Source organism: Polistes dominula, unplaced genomic scaffold (genome assembly GCF_049000335.1).
Source record: "Polistes dominula isolate Pdom_NZ unplaced genomic scaffold, Pdom_raw_medaka contig_77, whole genome shotgun sequence".
NCBI lineage: Eukaryota > Metazoa > Arthropoda > Insecta > Hymenoptera > Vespidae > Polistes > Polistes dominula.
In genome coordinates this window covers 8,933,430-8,952,473 of record NW_028301152.1, presented here as the reverse complement: position 1 = coordinate 8,952,473, position 19,044 = coordinate 8,933,430, and the positions used below count along the sequence as shown (strand labels likewise).

At 27.6% G+C, this 19,044-nt stretch overlaps 1 protein-coding gene across 6 annotated transcripts in view; it reads left to right on the top strand.

Annotated features, from left to right (window-relative positions):
* The window catches only part of TfAP-2 (transcription factor AP-2), a 203,144-nt gene that overhangs the window by 177,895 nt on the left and 6,205 nt on the right, over positions 1–19,044 (top strand). For all 6 annotated transcript variants that reach the window (XM_089178414.1, XM_089178415.1, XM_089178416.1 and 3 more), the window contains 3 exons: positions 4,815–5,013; positions 12,412–12,530; positions 18,903–19,044. In XM_089178414.1, coding sequence (XP_089034540.1) covers positions 4,815–5,013; positions 12,412–12,530; positions 18,903–19,044 — 460 coding nt within the window. The remainder of the gene's footprint in view (positions 1–4,814; positions 5,014–12,411; positions 12,531–18,902) is intronic.

Genomic DNA, 19,044 nt, shown 5'->3' with positions numbered 1-19,044 from the left:
AAGAGTTACTCATTAAAATTTGTTGGATAATTCAAAGAGATCACGGTAGTTGTAATCGTTGATAGTTGTCAATGAAAATGCGAGTTTCTTTCGTAAATCAATTTATTCATCAATTGATCATTTTTCAATGAGAATTTCTTCAGATTGAAAACCGATTAACAACAACAACTACAACAACTGCAACGAATATTCTTTGTATGATTTAAATGCGAATATATGTTTATGGTACTTGGAAAAATATCATGGAAATATATCTTCCCTAATGGTTTCTCGAGAAATGTCACGGATCTTTATATATATATACGTTAGTTATCATCATCATTATTATTATTATTATTATTATTATTATTATTATTAATTTGCTCGTTGAATTAACGTGTAAGTTAACGAGTAATTAAAATCGTTCACCGTTAGTTAGATTGACCGATAAAAGAAAAAAAAATACTTATCGATGAGTGAAACGATTTCACAATTCGCATTGCTAAAGGTTACAAAAAGGTAAATCGTGATAATTGCAAGTTTTACACGTGGTTAATATACAGGGTGATTCACGAGCACTTGCCACTTAAATGGTTCCGAAAGTATGGTAGTAACAGAAAAAAGTTGCAGGAAAAATTCAAAACTACAATATGACATTAGTATTTTTTTGCAAGATTAAGTCATTTTCAAGATTTATTGGTCAACTTTGTTTGGTTAAATACAATGTTACATTTTAACACTTTAATGGCCGCACGTGTACGCAGTCAAACGTCGTCTAGGGCTCGGTAATATTTTTCAAGAATTAATTTAAAAAAAACTTTATTGTCATTCACGAAAAAATTAACATAAAACAAAAAACAACAATTTACCAATTTAATTTTATGTGTAAAGTTATAAAAAAAATAATAGCCAATGTGTGTGTTTGTTCTGACTATCACACACATGTTGTGTGAGCGGTCATTAAAGTGTTAATACTTATTTTCGGATAGCGGCTGACAAGAAGACGAATCCAATTCGGTATTCTTGTCTTTTTATAGTAAATTTGTGTATTTTTGAATTTTGAAATTTTTATTTTATTTATTGCTTTAATACTCTCGATAGTTAAAGACACATAAACGGGTTAAATAATCGTTTCTTTTTATCATTAAACGTACCGACTAAGATCACTTAAACAAATATGTATAATTTAAAGATCAAACAATCGAATGAAAACGATAGATCATGTTTTTATAAGTACTTCAATAAGTACTTCTTCAACGTGAGTTTCAAAATCCTGTATATTAAAAAAAAAAGACGAGAAGGATATTTATTCGAAAATCAATATAATAATAATAATAAAATAAAGAAGAAGAAGAAAAGAAATAAACAAACCTCAGTGCCACTTATCGAATTTTTGGTTTTTTTTCGATAATCTTCGAACATTCATAAAACCTTTTTTTTCTCTTTTTTTTTAGAGCGTACAAATATCTTCGTTGACAAAGCCCGTTATCTTAGTTTTCTTCCGCGTTCGAGAGACTACATAATTACGAACATGGGTAGCCCATTCTCCCCATGAACAACACACACACATATTACACATACATACGCACACACGTATACGAGGACTTATGAAATATTATTTAGAAATAATAATCGCTATGGGCAATTTCTTCTATCGTTCGTTATTCGGATATTTTTCTTTTCTATCTCCTTTCTTCTTTTTTTTAATTTTTATTTCTCTCTCTCTCTCTCTCTCTCTCTCTCTCTCTCTCTCTCTCTCTCTCTCTCTCTCTCTCTCGTTTGCTTATCTTCATCACCATGAGTCGAATATGGTTACTATAAGAATGTATATATTTCATTTATTTCAAATACAAAACAAGTTTTTCGTTTGTTAATATTTCGCGTAATTCTTTCAAAGTATATTGGGATCTCTAGCACTTGAATACACTATCTGATGGCTAAATTCAAAATTAGAGTAGATAGGTCAAATTGCTATGCCACGTGGGATCTCTAGTAGGGGCCCTATAGGAGGGACGCGCCATGCACATTGCTGGGGGGCAGAAACTCGTGTAGTCACGTGATTGCGCGCGAATGATTCAAACGATAAGTTATAGGTTAGGTTTGTACATTTATACTTGTAATTATTAAATGAGTAAATTAAACTTACACTTATAGAAAACTACTAAAAAAAAAAAAACAATTAAATATAAATATCACAATAAAAACTATAAGTATTCCAAACTTAAACTAACCGCAGCCATTAATACATACTAAAGATAAACATGGCTGCGCGATGCAACGGAAGCTGTCCCCCCACATTTTCAGCCTAGCAATGTACATGACGCGTCCCTCCTATAGGGTCCCTAATCTCTAGCACTTGAATACGCTATCTGGTGGCTAAATTGAAAATTAAAGTAGATAGGTCGAATTGCTACGCCACGCCCCTGCCAGAGATCCCAATACTATGAATAATACGCATAAATATACATACATACTTATATATATATATATATTGGGTTGGCAACTAAGTAATTGCGAATTTTGTCTATAGATAGCTTTTTAAAATCAGCAATGACTTAGTTGCCAACTCAATACATGGTGATTCACTAGGTCTAATTGATTGATAAAAAGACTATAATAATATCATATAGGGCCCTTTTTCTTACTTCTGTCTACTTCCTTACCGTTAACGTTCTTCACTTTGCCCTTCTCTTGTTACTCTATACTAAACATTATAATTTATAAACGTTGCTTCGAACCACGCCAACCATCGACCTATTTGGATCGCATGAAAATTTATTACCCATTTGACCCGTTTGATCGTCTTGATATTATTGACTCTCTACCGGTCCATAGATAATACTGACAACTTCTCTAACGTTACCATAACACATAATACCTCTATACATATATGTGTCTTTGTTATAAAAAATATTGATTTAATATAATGTTAAACTATTTAGTAAATTATAGCAACGCATGAAATAATAATATACAAGAAAATAGAAAAAAGTAAGGTTAGTTTTGTCATCTGTAACTCTGAAAAAAATGTAAAATAATTGAATTGTAATACAGCACCACCTATTGAAAACTTACAGTACCTACAGTAATATACAGAATATAACCAAAACGATTTCGCAATTTGAGAAGACGTGAATGAAAAATCGTTTAGGAACTATAATTGACATTTCCTGTGTGTCAAATTAAAAAAAAAAAATAATAATAGAAAAATAACAAACGATAATTCTAACATCTCTTTCACATCTCGTACGAAAAAGGAAAAAAAATGAAGGAAATAAAAATAAAAAAAGAAACAGTAAATTTTGGTATCCATTTTTTTTATATATATATATATTTTATCGAATTCATACGAAATTTTTTTATTCGAAAAAATTTTTACAACCCATTCGTCAATTTAATAAAAAACAAAAAATCAACCATTGCGATCGTAAAAATCCTATTGAATATATTCCTTTTTTAATAATAAAAATAAAAAAATAAGAAAGAGAATCATAAAAGATTCTATAAAAGTAAACGGGATATCTTTATGTTATTTTTTTTTATGGTTTTTTTTTATTTTATGAAAAAGTTAAAAGCATTAAACGTTGAAATATCTTCATGCGGTCACCGCAAAATTTAACAATGAAGAGTCCAAGACTCTTATATAAGTTGACCATTGGTTGTGTTGCAATAACGGGCTTTGTCGGAACCCCCCCGACAATCCCCCCTACCTCCCTAACCCCCTTAAGAAAGATTCGATATTAAGCATTCCAGAGAACAACCATGCAATAATGCGAGGCTACCGATGCATAGGAAGGAAAATACGATGGTTCACTGCTGAATTTAAAATATTTCGATCAAGATATTGCTATTATACATACACATAACGTAGAAAAGGTCGAGAAAATGAGAAAGAGAATATAATTTTGGATAAATAAGAAAGAGAGAGAGAAAGAGAGAGAAGGGTGTGTGGCTTTCGATATTTCGTTGGCTTTTCTACACCATGAAATTGTTAATCTTTGCTACGACCTTTTCTTACAACCCGTTGAGAAGAGAATTATTTCGAGATACCTAAAACATGTATATTAACATAGATTATTATTAAATTCTTCGTGGTATAGGAAAATTTTATTAATTGATCATCATCACCATCATCATCGTTACATCTTATTTTATTTTATTTTATTTTACTTTATTATATTTTATTTTTATCTTTCATACCTTTATTCTTTTGTCTTCTTTTATTCTTATCTTCTTTTGAAAATATGCACAAAAAGAATAAGATAGGAGCCACTTAGGTTAGAACGGCACATATTACGTAAATTTATTGGTTATGTTATGATGGTCAGTTTACAGGGAGGTCTGTAATTTAATTTATCGACAAATCGGGTCGATACGATTAATCTTGATTCGAGAGAGAGTTAAAACGTGGTAAGGCGTCTTTTACAGAACTGGTCTATAAATCATATTCGAACCCTGAGTTGTAATAGTGGTGGTGATAGTAATAATGGTGGTGGGGGTGGTTCTTACAGATTATATCGTTTGATAATAAGTAAAATATAGTATATAACGTTTTGCTTGGTTAAAGAAACAAACAAATAAAAAATAAAACAAACCAAAGAACTAGACTAGCAAAAGTTACTAGATGTATGTATGATAATAATTACAAAATAATATATAACGTTTTTTGTAATGTTTGCTTGGTTAAACAAACAAACAAACAAACGAACAAAATAAAACAAACCAAGGGGAACGAGAAAAAGTTACTAGAAATTGTGAAAAAGAAAGGACAGGAAATAAAGAAATAAGGATTGATAGTTTAGAAGGAGATTACATGTGCTTTGTTATGTTTGCAGACATGAAACCTTCGGAGAGAAGCGAAAAGGCCATGCTGACAGGGAACGCGCAACCTTCGGACGTGTTCTGTTCAGTTCCAGGACGATTATCGTTACTCAGCAGCACCAGCAAGTACAAAGTTACGGTAGCCGAGGTACAGAGACGGCTCTCGCCACCTGAATGTTTAAATGCCAGTCTTCTAGGTGGTGTTTTACGAAGGTAAATAGAATAATAATTATATTTTTCCTTCTTCCTCAATTATTTCAATATTTATTCCCTTTTTTTGGGTTTTTTTTTCATCGTCAATTTATAAGGAAAACATTGCAAAAGTATTTGCAAATCAATATTCAATTTTATTACGGTACCATAGTTATTTTAATTACGGTTAAATTATTTTATTATTTATATATTTTATAATATATATAATTTATTTATATATATTATAAATTATATATATTTTATAATTAATAGGTTTAAATTACTTTTGTATAATAGATTAAAGAAATTAATTTAATATACGCGAGGGTGTGTGTGCTTCTCTAATTAGTGTGATATCTAAATTATATTATTGGTAATATAACTAATATAACATAATTATATATTATAAAAAATATAATTTTCAATATAATATTAATTATAGTAATTACTAGTAATACAATTAATATAACATAATATATATAATTATAATATAATAAATAATAATAATATAATAAATTATATTAGTAATATAATTAATATAATATAATATAATTACTAATTATATTACTATTAATATAATTATATTATTATTATTTATTATTATATTACTAATAATTACTATAATTATTATTATATTGAAAATTTTTGACAAATCCAAATAAATTACGTGTCATAATTATAGGTAAATATGATATACACGAAAAAGCACTTTATTTTAAAAAATGATTCATTCCTTGCAACGATCACCAAATTCTTCTCTCCTCTCTTTATATTCAACCATTAAATAATAACTTTCTTCGAAAGTATAGAATTTATAGTATTTTAATTTCGTTAAAAAAGAATAACCAAAATAATTTATATCTTAAAAAAAGAAATAAATAGGAGGTCATAATTTTTCTATCATCTCTGTCAAAAACATCAAAGATCGAACAAGTAGTTGGTTGGTTGGTTGGTTGGTTGATTCTTTTAAGAGTATATAATTATTATTATTATTTCCTCAGATTATTCTTTCTCTTTTTATCTTTATCTTATTTCTTCCTTTTCGATCCTCTGACCACCCCCTACCCCGTCCCAACTTATTATCTTCTCGGTGAGTGAAAAAGAGAGAATGAGAGAGAGAAAGCGTTTCATTCATGTTGTTTTAAACCGTACGAGCCTATTCACCGTAATATCTCTCGCAAAAGAGAAGAAAAAGAAGGAAGAAGAAGAAGAAGAAGAAGAAGAAGAAGAACTTACTTACGTGTTCACCGTTAGGATAATTTAACATTACGATGGAACGATTATTAAGTATTAAAATACCTTTGAATATTCGATCGTCGTTCCTTGCCAATATAATATTACATACATACATATATGTATATATATATATATATAAAACGGGCCAATTAGTATCATCATTTATATTTCACATTGGTGAGATGATCGACCTTTGAACAATTATAAAAAAAAAAAATGAAAAATCCCCCATCACCTATTTATAAAAATTATTGACACACAAAAATTTGAAACTGCGTTAATTTTGATATTAATAATAACTTAAATTATTATAAATAATATACGGTAATTACCTTATATGGTAATTTATATATATATATATATATATATATAATAACTAATGATATATATAATAATTATAAAAAATATATATAATAAATAATAATAATAGGGTATTTATTATATATAATTTAATATACATATTTATATATAAATTATATAAATCATTACCGTATTATTATTTTTTATTAATTATTAAAAATAAGTACAACACGTATATATATATATACCGTATATAATATTACTGTGTAATTATTATAAATATATATAATATATAAATAATAATTTATAATAATTACCTACTATAACAAGAAACACAAAACCAAAAATACAAAGTATAATTTCTCACCATTATTAATTGATACCAATTGATCTGAAATTTCAAAATGTAACTCTGTTTCCAAGAAAATTATTTTATCAGAAGTGAAAGCTCTCATATTTACATATATATATTTTTCTTTCGTGATAAAGAATACATTGCAAAAAAAAACTAAAATAATATCGGATATTCACCGTTACGCGTCTTTATCTACGAAGTTAATTAATAAACTGGTGAATCTACATTGGCCCATACCCGTCATGTATTCGAAACACAACACACACAAGACACACAAGGTACCACCTGATTTATGAGTTTCTCTGTTACGCCCGTACGAACGAACTCTCCTTTTGCTTTATCTGATTCACCATTTTACTCGAGTACCAGGGCAACACATACACACACATACATATATAAGTTGCGCAATGTTTTATCAACGAAGGCACGGATAAATCGTTTTACAGAGGAATCGGCCGGATATGTCAGTGTTGGTAGTTACGCATATTATATTATGCGTATTAAACAGAATATGCAACCAACAACTTGCAAAAGATATACGTACTAAGAAACTACTATAATCACGTGTAAAAGAAACCCCCTCCCCCAACCTCCTCATACCTGTATAAAAGTAAATTCATGTATACACATATACATACACATAAAAAAATACATGACACTCTCGTAAACACTCAATTCATTTGACGATATTTTATCTTAAGAAAGTTCCGTAATCTTTTGAGTAACAAAATTATTGACCATAAGTGCCGCCCCAAACGACCATTCCCATAATTTTTCCCTTTTGAGGATAATGGGTTTCCATGTAAAATCTTACAAAGATCTTGGTAATTGACCGAGACTTTTCCTTGAATATATATAGATTTTATCTTTTTCGTTTTATATACCTTCGAGGAAGAAAAATCAACGCAAAATGAAGAAGAAATTGAACGTATTATTCAGGATAATAAAAGAAAATGGCGAGCTTTAACACCTCTCTAAAAAGAAGAAGAAGAAGGAGAAGAACCTGGGGCAAGTGTAAGAAAGATGTTTCATTACTTACAACTTCAAAGAAGTCTCACAATCGACAGAGAGTGAGAAAGAAATAAAAAGAAATAAATAAATAAAGAAAGAATGAAGGAAGGAAGAAAAGAAAAAGTAGCAATATAAACCGACATCAATATATGTTACTCATGCAAATGAGATATTAATAATTTCATAGCTTCGAGTGTCAATTCCATGCAAACTGAGCCTCAGGCATAATCTCGTAAGGATACCCAAGTGCAATCTTGTTGCTCATCTTGCTGTCTCCCTTGTCACGATACAGCTCACACATCATGTGATATAATTCATCCATTTGAATAGTTATCGGACTGATAATTACACGCATTGCTCTGATTTGATATCATAGATATTCTCTCTCTCTATATATAGGATATATCCTATACTAGGATGTTTCGGTCATGTGTTGATGTGGCTTTGTTATAAAATGTTGATTTAATATACAACTATATGTTAGTTGTATATTAATATATAGTAATAAAGTAATTCTAAACTATTTAGAAATAATTTACTATTATTTTATATGTTGTTATAATTAATAATAATACTCAAAAAAATAAAAAAAGTGAGGTTAGTTTTGTCATATGCAAACCTGAAAAAAACGTGAAATAATACAGCGCCAACTATTAGAAACTTATAGTACCTAGAGACTTAGATAACCTTTAAATAATAAATATATAACATATAAATAACAGCACACAAAATAATACCACAATTATAACAAAATACATAAAATAATTATACACAAAAAAATATAAAAAGCAATATTAGGTTATGTCACAAAAATCTGAAAAAAACGTGAAATAATTGAATTCTAATACAACGCCAACTATTGGAAACTTACAGTACTTAAAGACTTAGATAACCTCTAAATAATAAATCTTTAAATTAGCAATAAAAAATAGAAATAATTAATGTTTTTAACTTAGGTAAAATATATTTTATTTTGATCTAATCTCAAAGATAGTTTTATATTACAAAATGATTTTATTTTCGTTTTATTTTATTTCCTTGGTCTTTTTATTGTCTGACGAATTGATATAAATTGTAATTAAATAAGATAACTTATATAATAATGAGCTTATATATTTCCAGATGGTTAAGAATTTAGAACAATTTTCTAAAAAAAAGATATGTACATCAATAACACGATCGTCTTCAAAGCATTCTCAAGAAAGCCCATTTACTTGAGCCTCTCTCGTTGGGTCATGATTGTAGAAAGTCCTTCGGTTTGCTAATGTCAGCCAAGAGCCATTTGCGATTAACGATACACAGGTATTCAAGGATGCCTAGAGAATAATCGACTAGTTAGAAATCTCGACTTTCTGGAAATACTTGTTCCGAAGCTGAACAATACAATTAACATGATATTATACAATATTAAGATTCTTATAAATTTTTCCAATGATTTGTTTAAAAAAACCCATATCTACATACGCATACACATGCAGAAACATGCACACACATGCACGTACGTATGTACGCACAATTAAAACGATTCTCAAATGAATAATTTTTTACACAAATTAAAATACGGAAGAAAAACAATTCTTCATTTATTAATATCATGTTGCTATTTTAACTTAACGATGTGCAACGATATTATCCAAGAATTACATTCTTGAATAATCACAGTAGTGAAGGAGAGTAGTAGTGTTTCCAGAAATTTCACCTAAAAGGGAGAGAAACTAACTATAAGTTGCGAAGGGTTCGAATAATATCTCGAATACTCGAAAAGGATGAGAATCCTTCCTTCGAGACGAGTTTCCATAATCAACGAATCTTAATCCTTGTCACGTACTCAAGAAACAACCGTCAATAAGTGATACGTATATATATATATATATATATATATATATATCAAAATAATTGAATTGTAATACAGCACCATCTATTGAAAACTTTCAGTATCTAAAGACTTAGATAACCTCTAAATAAGAAATCCTTAAATTAGCGATAAAAACTATCCTATGTACTAACACTATATTAGATATATTATATAATATATAATATTATTATTATTTAACACTGTATTTACTTTTGTAAGTTGAAAAAAAACTTATATATAAATATGCTAGACATGTTCATATACTTGATGAAGTATTTTGTAATAAAAATATTATATAATTATAACATGTCTCTTATAATTAGTATGAAACAATTATATTAACATGATTGCAAGTAATATTCTGTTAACGATATAATATATTAATATTTATAAATTACACTTAATAAACAAATATGGAAAAAGAAAACAAGAACAAAATTACAAATAATTCATAGTGTCGTGTAAAAAATAATTGCCACGAAAATTTATCGTAATAAATTTGAATGAAGTCAACGCAAAAGACCGAATGAAAAAATCACACACCTTTATTAGTATTTTATCATCGTATATATAAATCCTCGTTAATATTTCATACTCTAATCTGTTCGTTATTAAAAAAAAACACCTAAAAATAGAAATAAAAAAACGTTGATATAACGTAACGTGTTATTAAAGTATATTTCTTATTAATTCGTCATCATAAAATATCGTACTTGAAGTGATGTAAATTTCAATGATAAATTAACGTATATATTTTTGGACATGCGTGTACCATTACAAAAATACAATATGAAGAATGAAACAAACATTTTTGAACAAAAAAATAAATCATGTGTTAAAAATTCTTCCTTTTTTACAATATTTATTATTTATTTAAATTATATTAGGTGGACCAGAAAGTAACGTTGCTTTTAATCTCAAAATTCAAACGAATTAATTTTTTAAACAAGTTTTTTTATTAATCAATAATCAAATTATTTAATTAAATTCATTAATCACGTTATTAACAACCTTTTTCTATCTGCTATGCAAATTTTTAATATTGTAACTATAAAAATCATCAATCACTTTTTTGATTAAAATATTAATATAGAAATTTGACGTGCGTAGTAGCTCGACATTACTTTTCAATCCTCCTAATATATTACATATCGTATTTCGTCAAAAATAACCTCTAAACCAGACAATTTAGTTTAAAAGATAAAATGAATCAAAGATATATTCTTTGATCCTCCACTTAGGCAAGTAATTTAGTATGCATTTATGTTGCCCTTCCGGCAGGTACACCGCCCTTTCCCTATTCGATCCGTTCGAGACTACCGTTATTTACAACTATCGTAATTCTTACCTTTCTATACATATATATATATATATAGATATATAGAAGAGAGATTTCTTTGTTAAATAATTATATTATTACTTATCGTTTATAGGTTAGAATAATTACAAACAATTTATATTCCATTAATTTCTTTAATAGAAGAGAACTATATATATATATATATTTTATTATTTATTTAAAATTAATAATTTTTTATTAATTTAAAAATAAATGTTAAAAAAGAAACAAAAAAATATGTATATAGAATATATAGAATTAATTAAAAAAATTAACCAATTAAAAAAAAAATATATATATATATATATACATAGTTTTTTTTTTATTAAAGAAATTTATCTAGGATGTATTTTTCTATACTTACACTAAGTCAGTTGAGTATATTTCGTTGTCCTTTCGTTGTCCTTTCATTGCCATTTTTTGTTTGTACTCATAAACGCGTTGCTCTCGAATTGCTCAATCATCGATTACACACACATATACATACACACATACATTGTAGAGAAGCCTGCGCAGATTATGCTAATTTTTGTTCATGTCTTCTTTCATTTTTCTCTTTTTGTCCTTCCCACTTTCCAAACAACATCTTCCTTCTTCTTCTTATATTACTTACTGTTCTCTTTCTCTTACTCTTTCTCTTTCTCTTTCTCTTTCTCTACGTGCATTAGTTGATTTATTTATTTTTTTTATTTTTATTTTTGTAAGCATCGCCGCAAAAATGATTAATGAACCAACTAAGAATTTCGAAAGTCTTCTTATAAGCTGTGAAGGTCGATGATGATGCTTTAAACGTTCGCTTGCGTTTACTTCAAACACATACACACACATAAACACATATACTCGTTCGTTTATTCCGATTAATCGATCTTTCGAAAAGAAAACAAAGAACATATACTTTTACAAATAAAATATGTTACATATATATATGTAGAAAATAAATATTAAAATATATCATTGTATTTAAAAAAGTAAAGTTAACCTAAAAATCTCGAAAGTTACAGAACCTAGTAAAAAAAAAAAAACTAACGTCATTTACATATAACATAAGTCCTGAATTTTTCATGCAACTATTAATCTCAAAAAATAATGAACTTAACAAAACAAAACTAAAACTAACTTCATATTACAGTCATGGATTTTTTATGCAACTTTTTTTTAATAAACTTTTCTGTAACTTTCATACTTTCAAAGCTATTTAGGTGGTACAAGATTTTAGGTGGTACACCCTGTATATTTAAACTAATATTGCATTTGTCTTTTGCTCTTTTTCTTTTTATCTTTTTGTTTATTATGTGTTAATGTTTTTGTTTTTGCTATTTACAGAGCGAAGTCTAAAAATGGTGGACGATTGTTAAGGGAAAAATTAGAGAAGATTGGTCTAAATCTGCCAGCCGGTAGAAGGAAGGCTGCCAATGTCACACTATTAACATCCTTGGTAGAAGGTACGTCATTAAATTTATAAAATTTCATATTTAAAATAATTATATTACTACATATCGTTTATAGGTTAGAATAATTAAAAACGTTTCGATTTTTATCTCATAAAAATATAAAAAATACAATAAAAATTCAGTAAACCAACTTTTTCTGTATTTTAATATCCTTGGTAGAAGGTACGGCATTAAATTTGTAATATTTCACATTAAAAAAAAATATTAGGTCAAATAATAATATTATTACTAATCGTTTATAGGTTAGAATCATTCAAAACGATTTATATTCCATTTAAATATAAAAAATATTCGTTGAACCAACTTTTCCTGTATTAAACCAATTTACATTAATTTATCTTGTGTATGAACAACCTTCTGTAAAAGATTTAAAATACGTTAAACGAATCAAGGAAAATTTTTCTTAAAGATTTCAAGATTTTCCCTAAAGAGAATTGCAAGTTCTCCTCTAGTCTCCTTTTAATTTACAATATTACGCACAAACGTTAACGTTATTTAACTAAAAGTTTTCTTTTATTTCCCTTACATGTACATATACATACATACATACACACACATACTGACCCGCATTTCTTCGAGCATACCAGGGAGTTAAAAGAAGAATGGCTCTTAATTCTTTCGTGCAATGAATTTCTGTCGTAGCTATTGCCAACCGTTATTTATGGATAACCGTCGCGTAGGATAGATTTGCATCTCCTTAAATAATACCGCCGCTAATCCGTCACCGCACCGGCATTTCTGACGCCGTCGGCTTTTGTCGACAAGTACGTATATATTCCTCTCTAATTCACTCTGGGCAAAAGCAACCAGCGAAAAATTTAATACCGCGAATAGTAGTAATAATAATAGTAATAGTATTAGTAGTAGTAGGTATCGGTATTGTAAATTCAATCAGAAAACGGAAGCCGCGGAATTTGAAATGCGTAAGAGGTACGTTTACTTTACGAGCTTCGTCCTTTTTCTCTTTTTTTTAATTATTTTTCTCTCCTATTATAAATCGTTAATGTTTCGAGTAGAAACGTTTAAAAGATTTTATTTAACAATAATGGACGTTTAGAAAATACCAAATAAAATACAGCGTCATCTATCAAAAACTTTCAATACATAAAGATTTAGATAACCCCTAAATAATAAATATATAATATATAATATAGAAATAAAAACATACACAAAATAATAAAATAATAAAAGTAAGGTTAGTTATGTCATATGTAAATCTGAAAAAAACGTGAAATAATTGAATTGTAATACAACGCCATTTATATACAAAATTTCAGTACTTAAAGATCTAGATAACCTACAAATAAGAAATCCTTAAATTAGCGATAAAAAAATAAAAATTATCCTATGTACCAAGTTGAAATAAATCACACAAAATATACAAAATTTTACTAACCTAAAATCGGTTAAGTAATTTCGAAACCAACTAATATAACACTGAATGTTTATATATAAAAAGATAGTAATTTGACATGTTAAGTCTTTAACTGATAACGTCATCATCATCAATACTTGAGAAATATTCCCAGTAGTGTGTTTTTTTGTTTCATTGCTCGTTCCTTCCGCTTCCGTTGTTTTAAAGAAGCAAAACTAAGCTCGATTAATCAAGAATAAATTTTTTTTTAAACCACATAAGTAAAAGAAAGAGAGTAGTAAGTAGGTACCAAGAGATCGTGCGGTTAATGGTCTTGTTTTCTTCCTCGTCCTCCTCGCACACTCGTATTACGGTCCTTAGAGAGATCTTAAGGCACACGTTCCTCTTCTTCTATCGGCGAAACTCTAACGATGCTACGTTATGTGGGCCCCCGTCAGAACCCCGTGGGTACAGGACGTTGATTATAATTTATGGCTGGTGTTGGGCCCCACCATAAAACACCGTGAGCCACAACTTTCTTCCATCGCGCCTACCACGACTCTCAAAACAAAACACCATAGGAACCTTTTTATTATTATTATTCTTACTTGCTAAAAGACAATATACGCCCAACAACAACTAACTCAGGAAAAGTTTGATCTTTTGAAAACTCTTTGAATTATGCCGATATTTTAAAAATTTGCCCAATTTTTGTCGAGCCCTAATTATCTGCGTAAAATTCGAGTTCCAATTTTATTTATATTGCAAACAAAAAATACAACTTTATTTAATCATCATTTTTTGTAATTATATTTTTATATTATTACTATAATATTGTTATAATATTAAAATTATTACTATAATATAATATTTTATATTAATATAATTATTGAATATTATATTATATTATAATTTATTATACCAATAAATAAAATTTATATTAATAATATTTATATTATTATATTTACATTTATAGTTATATTTTATTTTAGATTTTGTAATTTTATTTTTATCTTTGATTTTTCCTTTATTAGGTTAGGTTATTCCTTAACCCTTATCGGTAGTCAATGACTCCCATAACAACAGTATTTTTTCTTTCTTTCGTTGAAAAGTTTTATAACCTTAAACAAATGTTTTTTATTATTCATTTATATCGAATGCAGAAGAAAATTGGACACATTAATCAAAAGTAACGTAAAAGTAACGTTAAATGTCGTTAATTTATCATTAAATTTTTTTAATCAGTGTCTTTGATCTACATCTTAAATGAATTATTTCATTCCCTAGGTTAAATATAAAACGCGTGACTTTATTACCAACCACAATATTTATTTTCTTCGTATAAGTAGAAACGTAAAACAGTGAGATATTAACGTCACTTACAATGAGATAAAACTTAAGAAAGTGCATAGAACTATGTTTCTTTTTCTTTCTCATTCTTTCATTTTATCTCTCTCGTTCACTCGACAACGACTGCATTGTAAATTTAAACCTTTCAATAAACGTCCATTTCTCGATTCGCACCAAGAAAAGCGACTGAATTAACACGTACACACAACTACCTGATTTATACGTTCGTCGTTCGGCACGTGTCATCGATTCTATCTTACTCGATTTACCTTTCAACTTTATCTTTACAATATCTTCTGGTATACGTTAAACACGAAACATCCAACGGTTAGATTTTAACAAATTAACTTATATTTTATCTTTCTTTATCTTTACAAAATTAAATAAATTTTCACAAAAATTAAAATTTTTAAATTGAAATTTATAAAATTATAATGCAGCGCTATCAACGGTACACTAACAGAACCAAAGGACTAAAATAACATTAAATAATATACCAGTAAATTGACAACAACAAAAATGATAAATTGCTAAATAAACTTTTCTATCTTTTAAGTTAAAAAAAATCAAATTAAATAAATATATTTTTATATAAATCGGTAAAATAGTTTCAAAGTTTATCGCGGACAAACAATTATAAATAAAAAATCTAATATAATATAATATAGTTAATAAAGTAAAATAATAATTTACAATAATTTCAGAGAATTTCAATTAGAAATAAATTAGCGTAATGTTTCAAACTTCTTTTATCATTATTTTTTATTAGAGTTACCTAATTATTTAAGTTTAATCAAATAATCGATATTTTTTGTTCTTATAACCTATAAAATGAAAAAAGAAACTACTACTTCTGTATAATTTTTTTCTATATTTTTCAATATTTGTCAAAATGAAACAATACTTTTCTTAACTAAAATTCGATTTGTTTTTAAAAAGAAAATAGAAATAGATACTTAACCTTAAAAAATGAAAATTTCGAAAATTATAATGCAGCGCCGTCTATTGTATATAGTGCAATTATACAGTAATGCATAAATAGTGCAAAAGTAATTACTAAAATATTGGAAATACATTTTCACAAGTGTATTTCGAATATTTTTTATTCAAATTTTCGTATATTAAATTAAAAATTACTACTCATTAAGTTTTCAAATGTTTACGATATTTACAATATTTACAAATAAATTTACTAAACTTGTATATTAAATCAAATAACTTCTTTAGATTCGTTGAAAATTTATTTAAAAAAAGATATAAAATATACTCGCCATCTTTAAAGTTTCAAAAATATTACTCGTATTACACGAACACACTCAAGTATCTTTGACGTTGGCATTAAAATCATTTTCATAGTTAAATCGTATTTGAAATGAGTAAAGCAAGATATATATTATCTATATATATAAGAACTGTAAAAGAACTGTAAAAGCCAGACACACATCCTTTCGTCTCGATCGTGTCTTCGAGAAGTCGAAGGGGCTGCTGCTTCGAGTGAGGCGAAAGTGTGGGAATTCTCTCGAAACGGCAGATGTGTAGGTAACACCTATCTCTCCCAACCTGATTCACCTGGTATATAACACACACACACATATTTACCAATCCAAATACATACATATACATACCTGTATATATACCTACCTGATTCACGCGCGTAAATTCGTTGTCCAATCGGTTAACCGGCAAAGAGAAAAGATGACGTAATACTCTTCAGATTATGTACACACACACGCATACACACACATACATATATAAGTACTTATGCCGTTACCTTATTGTCAAGTTCTTTAACCCTATCCCGACGTGCAATCAATTTTCGTCTCGTTCTTTTTCTCTCGATATCATTTGATTAAAAAAATTCGCTAAAACCTAACTTCAAAGTTGTTGTTGTTCTCTTTTCGTTTCCCTCGTGTGCTGTCTTCGAGAATTTTAATTGGAAAAATTTGGTGAGAAAGTTTGTACGTTTATTTGTTTTTTCTTTTTTTTTTCATTCTTCCTGGATAAAAGATAAATCTTTCACGTTGAAAAAGAAAGTGAGAAAGAAAGATTGATAAATGAAACGACGGAAAAACGGAAATGAAATAATATTTTGAAGATAAATACGATGATAATTTATTTTAATTGATGAAACAATTAAATGGAATTAATCGAATTGAAAGTTCAAAATGATTTAACTGATATGAGAAATTATCTTCAATTTTCACATAAATTGAAGATAACCATGAAATCCTGATTCTTAATTAAAGTCATTAAATCATCTTCGTTATTTAAATATATTAGTTTAATCCATACTAATCTATACTAATCTATAATACTGAAAATCCTGTTATAATAACGTTTAACAAAAAAAAAGAAAATAAAAATGATCGTTCCGGTCAGATTCATAATGCGTTAATGACGCATATCCTTTTGATTATATCAAACCCCGTTGGAATATACTTTCATCGTTGATGATGTGATGCGCGTTCATTAAAGTGAACTTGTCAAACGGAAACTTGTTTAGTATATATTAGTTGGTTCAGGTTATTTACTCGTTCACATTTTTTCTTTTAGATTCGTTCTCACCGATCTGGACACACTCATGTGTGTAAAATCTCATCAAGATTATCATAATACCAACTTTGATTGATACAAAGAACGAAATGATCACTGATCAATTATCAAATATCAAAAATAATCTTGTTTTTTTCTATAGGAATATTTTCCAAATTATTTTACGATAGAAAAACTAATATTTATAATTTTAAATAATCTTTATTATTTAAAATTGTATTCTTTTTATTATTTATATACATAAAATTTATATACATAAAAAAATAAATCGAAAATATAGAATAAAAATTGTTCGTTTGAAGCTTTGTTTTCGAGAATATCGACTTTGAATTTTCGCAAAGTACACGTGCACTTCATCATGTCTCGTTATAACGGACCTACGAACTTTTCAGAAATATCCTACGAACTTTTCAGATCAAGTAGACGCGTACTGTGCGAAAATTAAAAGTCGATTTTCTCGTAAACAAAGCCTCAAACGAAAAATTTTTATTCTATATTTTCGATTTATTTTTCATGTAGAATCACCCCTTTTTCGCTTGTACCACCAGTTACCGATCACCCTGTATAATAATATATATAATTATTATATATATTATTATTAATATAAATATATAATAAATATATATAATAATATTATATATAAATAATAAAATATATTATAATAAATATATTATATATAATATAATAAAAATTATTTAAAATTTAATTTTTATTTTTTTTATAATTTATAATTTTATTTTACATAATTACAATTTGTACTTGCTTAACTTTTATAACACGTTCCGTACCAAGCCCTTTTTGTCTAACTTTTTCAGACCATTTGATTTTCAATGCTTAAAATAAATTTGTCTAATAAGTGTACCGGTGGTACACGTGGCCTGAAGATCAGATTTAACGTGTACCACCTGTGGAACACATGGCAAAGAACATGTTTACTTTTAAACTTGTTTTAATCGATTTCTTATTAATTTATTCCATAAAATAATCACATAGTATATTCCATCGTACAAAAAGTTTGAGAAAACTCTCTGCTGTATAATCTGATATTAAATAATAATAAAAATAATAATAATAATAATAAATGTATGACGTTTGTTGTTTTTTAGGAGAAGCAATTCACCTTGCCAGAGATTTTGGTTACGTTTGTGAAACGGAATTTCCTGCGAAACAGGTCGCAGAATACCTCAGTCGACAACATTGCGAACCGCAAGATTCCTACAGGAGAAAAGAACTTCTTCATGCCACCAA